The sequence below is a fragment of the Gavialis gangeticus genome, unplaced genomic scaffold (genome assembly GCF_001723915.1).
Source record: "Gavialis gangeticus isolate Ggan-Ray unplaced genomic scaffold, GavGan_comp1, whole genome shotgun sequence".
Taxonomy (NCBI): domain Eukaryota; kingdom Metazoa; phylum Chordata; order Crocodylia; family Gavialidae; genus Gavialis; species Gavialis gangeticus.
The window spans coordinates 81,698,818-81,703,357 of record NW_017729025.1 but is presented as its reverse complement, the minus strand read 5'-3'; the positions used below and the strand labels follow the sequence as shown (position 1 = coordinate 81,703,357).

Here is a 4,540-nt window from a genome sequence, read left to right as displayed (position 1 = left end):
TACTAGGTCCCTTCCGACCCTAAATCTATGAAACTATTAAAAGGAATGTGCCAAGCTAAGAAATAAAGCTGATGCTTTTTTCTTTTAACTGAACACATCTATATTTTACATAAGCATACTAGACTATTAATGTAAAATTTTTTCTCCCAGCTTTCAATTAAAAATTTAAATGCATGCCAAGCCAGGGTCACTAAAATTTCTGCTTGGTTTCACTTCAAAAGTTCTTAAAAAAGGTAAAACATTACTTGTTAAAAAAAAGTAATGGAAACATTTCAATTCAATTTCAGCTCTGTAATTGATTTATTTTTATTAATTCATGCAGAAAAAAAACTGTTTTCGGCAGACTGTCACCCAAGAGCGTCTCCTTAAGGTGGTTTTAACCCCCACCGAATACAGTAGTTTTCTCCAATATCTGAGTACTGTCATGTCCTGTCTTTCTAACATCTCATGGAAGCCCTGTTTGATCATTGATCAATGACTGCCTAGGTCATAAAGATCTTTTTCTTTGGACAGGTAAGCTTCTGATATTTAGGGGCACGTGCCATGCAGTAAGACCCATATCCTGTTTTTGGAAGGCAGAACATAGGAAAAAGACTTTCCAGAGTTGTGGTCAACTGTGTGACACAGGACAAGACCTCCTGGTAACAGAGTATCCAGGAAGTGTAGCATCCTAGGAAACAGTCTGAGCGAGATGCCAAGAACTTCCTTGTGTGGCAGGAGAGCAGCAACACTAGGTCCCAAACTGTTGCAAGAGCAGAAGCAAACTTGCTTCTTTATATTAAATAATTCTTTATGTAAGTCTCTCTAAATAATAAAAAAGTGTTGTTTTCATGCTACAAACCTCACCAAGATACTTTAAACTGCATGTGGCACCTCACTTGCCCCAAGCCAGCTCAATTGCTCCTTCAGGCACAAGCTAGTGAGCTTAGTCAATAGCTATTGCAAATTCCTTAGTGGCTGAGAGGGTTAACACACTGGACTTTCTGCTTGCTGATCTACAGAAAAGCAGCATCCATTTGAGAGCAGTGTCTCTGTCATTCTATTTCAGAAAAGAAAAAGTAATCCTTCTGCTTAAGACACACACCCTCATTTTGGAAGGCTGATTTTGGGGAAAAGGGAGTATGTGGAATGCAAGTAAGGCATAGCCTTATATTCAGGACCCATCAGAAGCAAACCTTTTCCTGTCTTACTGTCTTCTTTAGGCTGCCATTTACTTCATCACTTCAGACATTTATTAATGACAACAACAACAACACTACATATTACAGTAGTCTTCATCCAAGGATTTAAAAGTACCCGTAAAAACTGCATCACCTATCTGAGGTAGTCAAATAACATTATCCTTTTTATAGATGGGAAAACAAAGGCTAATGGGTGGATAGTTGGAGGCATGGAGCACCCATGTCCTACTGCCTCCAACAGGCACTAGGCATTCTCAGCACCTCTAAAAATTCAGCCCACATTCCTTCACCTTATTCTGCATCAAAGTGGATCAACCACTAAAGTGGGAATAGAATCCAGGACTCCTGATGCTGGCCTCTGCTGTCCAAGCAAGGCTCTCTCTCAAGCCAAAAATTCTCACAGAAACAAATTGCACTTTACTGTAGGAGTCTTATCTGTATCTCAAACATGGGGCTGCTTCCTTTTCAGCCACTTAAACTAGCTATCATTTGTTTGGTAGCACCACAAGTGCTCCTGTACCTCTGACTTCAGCCTAAAAAGGACTAGGTGCCCTCACTTCAATGAGGTACAACAGCAATACCATAAGCAGGGAGCAACTTTATATATTTCTGAAGTGGTATGGCAGATGCATACAAATAAAGCAGGAAGAAGGGCTGACATTCCTCTGAAATCTCTTGGGACACCACACCTAGCATTCAAGGTTAGGAAGATGAACTGGAAATAACTGACATAAGGGGACTAGATCTTACCGGTCTCGGAGCCTTGGAGGGTAGGACTCTCCCTTGTAGGGCAGCCAGGCGGTCCTCCATCTCCTGTGTAGATGGAACAGGTTTGCAGGGATCATGCTTCAATGCTGCAAGCCTAGATTCTATCTCAGCCTGAGATGGGATGGACTCTAAAATTCAGACCAAAATGTTTTTCTTTTACTGAAAGCAAATGGGTTCATCTCATCTGAATCGCTTGCATTTTATTTTTCTTGTTAGAATAAGGGATCCAGACATCTAAGCAAAGTCTCTCTCATCCTATTAATTACACCCAGAGAGATTATGAATGTATAAGATATTGGCATCAAAGTACAATCTACTGCTTTCTGATGAATGCCCCCTCCTACATATACTTCAACCCATAAGGTGAAGGCAGCTGGAAGATTAGCAACTTCACATGAGCTCACAGGACCAATACACCTACAAGGAAGAAAGTGAAATGAACACAGCACCCTCATGTTTCAGGGAGCAAAGTGTGCTGCTGTCTATGCACTGTAAGAACGCAGGACTGGAAGGGATCTCCTGGGTCACTGACCCCAGTCCCCTGACACTACAGACACCACTCATATAACCCCAGTCAAAGACAAATCAAGCTCCATCTTAAAACTAGTTAAGTTTCTTTCCCTATGAGAGACTGGTTTCAGACCCTCCCTGGGACCATGTGTTGAAATCAGCTCTCTCTTCAGTTCCTGTGAGGCAAGATTGACCAGAATGGGATCCCCTGGAGCCCTGGTGCAGCCCAGACAAACTGCTCCCGTGTGTAACCTTTGGCATAATGCTATGGCCACAGTCATAGCAGTGTGCTGGCCCCCAATTTGTCTCGTTTCTCTTGCTATCATGCACAAAAATAGCCCAAGACAAATATAAACAAGCAAATTATTTTACTGTGTGAGATACTTAGGTAAGAACTGCACTGAGCAAGTCAATGAAAACTCAGGAGTCCAAGACAGCTAAGCCAAGGATTTTAACCCAGGTAGCCAAAAGGTAATGCCACATGCTGTGGTAGCACAGGCAGGGCCTGGCTTCCATGGCCAGCTTTCTCCTACCAATTCCCAGGCACACAGACTAGAATACCAATACACTGGTAGTTGTAATAGCATCATCCACTGCTCCTATTCTGCATCGCACAAGCTGCAACGAAACCACTGCTTCCCCACTGAGAGTCTCCGCAGTCCTGTGACACTCACTGGGCTTTGTGTCCTCCTTGAGCCTCTCCAGCCTCTCAGCAATAGCTCTGTCCTCTTTTGACAGCCCCTGATATTTCGGATCTGCTGGGCCTTGGAGTTTTGTGGGTCCCTTTGGCTGCCTCTTGGGCTGGTTCTGCTTTGCTTCAAGAGCTGCTACACGCCTGGGACAAGGAGGGAAAAAGCAGCAGAGCTTGGAACTCAGAAGATGAATTCTGAAAAGATCTTCTGTGAGCCACTCTGTAACAAAAGTTATTTGGGAAGAGATGCTATAAAAGAGAACAGGGCAAAACGCTTTTATATTCCTGCTCCTGACTTCAATAGGCTAGATTTAATTCTGGGGCATTAGGGGGAAAAGATTATTGAACAGCAGCAACATAAAGTGGTCAAAAAGTGAATGGCAGAGTTGGCAGTGAAATGCAGAAATTTATGCTTTTGTATCACAGGTGAAATCCAGGCAGAAGGCAAGGTAGAGGTGCACTTTATAAAAACCAGCCGAATCAGAGATGCATAAACTTAAAGTTGAATCCAGCTAGACCATAACAGCCAGAAGTCATTAGTATCTAGAAAACTGTTTTACCAGCATTGCACAACAGCTGCTGGTCTCAATCCAGTCCTAAGCAGTCCATATCCAAGACCCTGCCTTCTGGCAATTTCAGTAGAAAAGACAAGGACCAAGGGGAAATGCAATGAAATAACCAAATGAGCAGAACTCACTTTTTGTAGTTCTCTGGTGGGGACCATCTTGCTGTGCTGCTTTGAGACACCCCTCTGGGAAAAATAAATAAATCCCAAATGTGAAGCACAGTACAGAGGCACATGTCTGAACCACATGCTTCTATCACATACCCTCTCTTGTTCAAACCTATGGGAACAGAATGTATGGTTCAACTGCATTCATCAGCAGCTGCATCATACAATTCCTTTCAAAAACCAAACCAGATGGCATCTGCCCAGTTTCTGAAAAGGATTATGTGGAGGTTGCATATAACAGCAGGAAACTGGACTCAGTCTTCTTACTTTTTATTCCCATCTGTACTGTATCTGCACAAGATTGACTTAGTTTAAAATGGCTATCAATGTTACAATATAAAGCAGTGGTTTTCAACTTTTTTTGGTCGGTGTACCCCCAGCAGCCAGTGGAGAAGCATGGAGTCCCTCACCAGCTGCTTGAGGAGTGGCAGGGTGGGGGCCCCCGCATGGTATGCAGCAGCAAAACTGGAAGTACCAGCAGTGCACAGCACCGGCAAAAACAAAAGCGCCAGCTGCATGTGGTATGTAATGCCACAATGTGCTGGTGCCCCCACCCACTGTTTCTCTGTGCTGCTGCTGTATACCCTCTGGGGCCTTCCCAAGTACCCCCCTGGGGTATGCATACCCCTGCCGGTTGACACCACCCCCCCCCCCAAA

At 43.7% G+C, this 4,540-nt stretch overlaps 1 protein-coding gene across 1 annotated transcript in view; it reads right to left on the bottom strand.

Moving 5' to 3' along the window:
• The window catches only part of ZFYVE19 (zinc finger FYVE-type containing 19), a 14,750-nt gene that overhangs the window by 8,068 nt on the left and 2,142 nt on the right, over nucleotides 1-4,540 (bottom strand). Inside the window, exons 3-5 of the mRNA XM_019519014.1 lie at nucleotides 3,848-3,901; nucleotides 3,134-3,294; nucleotides 1,932-2,077 (exon numbers count right to left, since the gene is read on the bottom strand). Of these exons, the coding sequence (XP_019374559.1) occupies nucleotides 1,932-2,077; nucleotides 3,134-3,294; nucleotides 3,848-3,901 (361 nt within the window). The remainder of the gene's footprint in view (nucleotides 1-1,931; nucleotides 2,078-3,133; nucleotides 3,295-3,847; nucleotides 3,902-4,540) is intronic.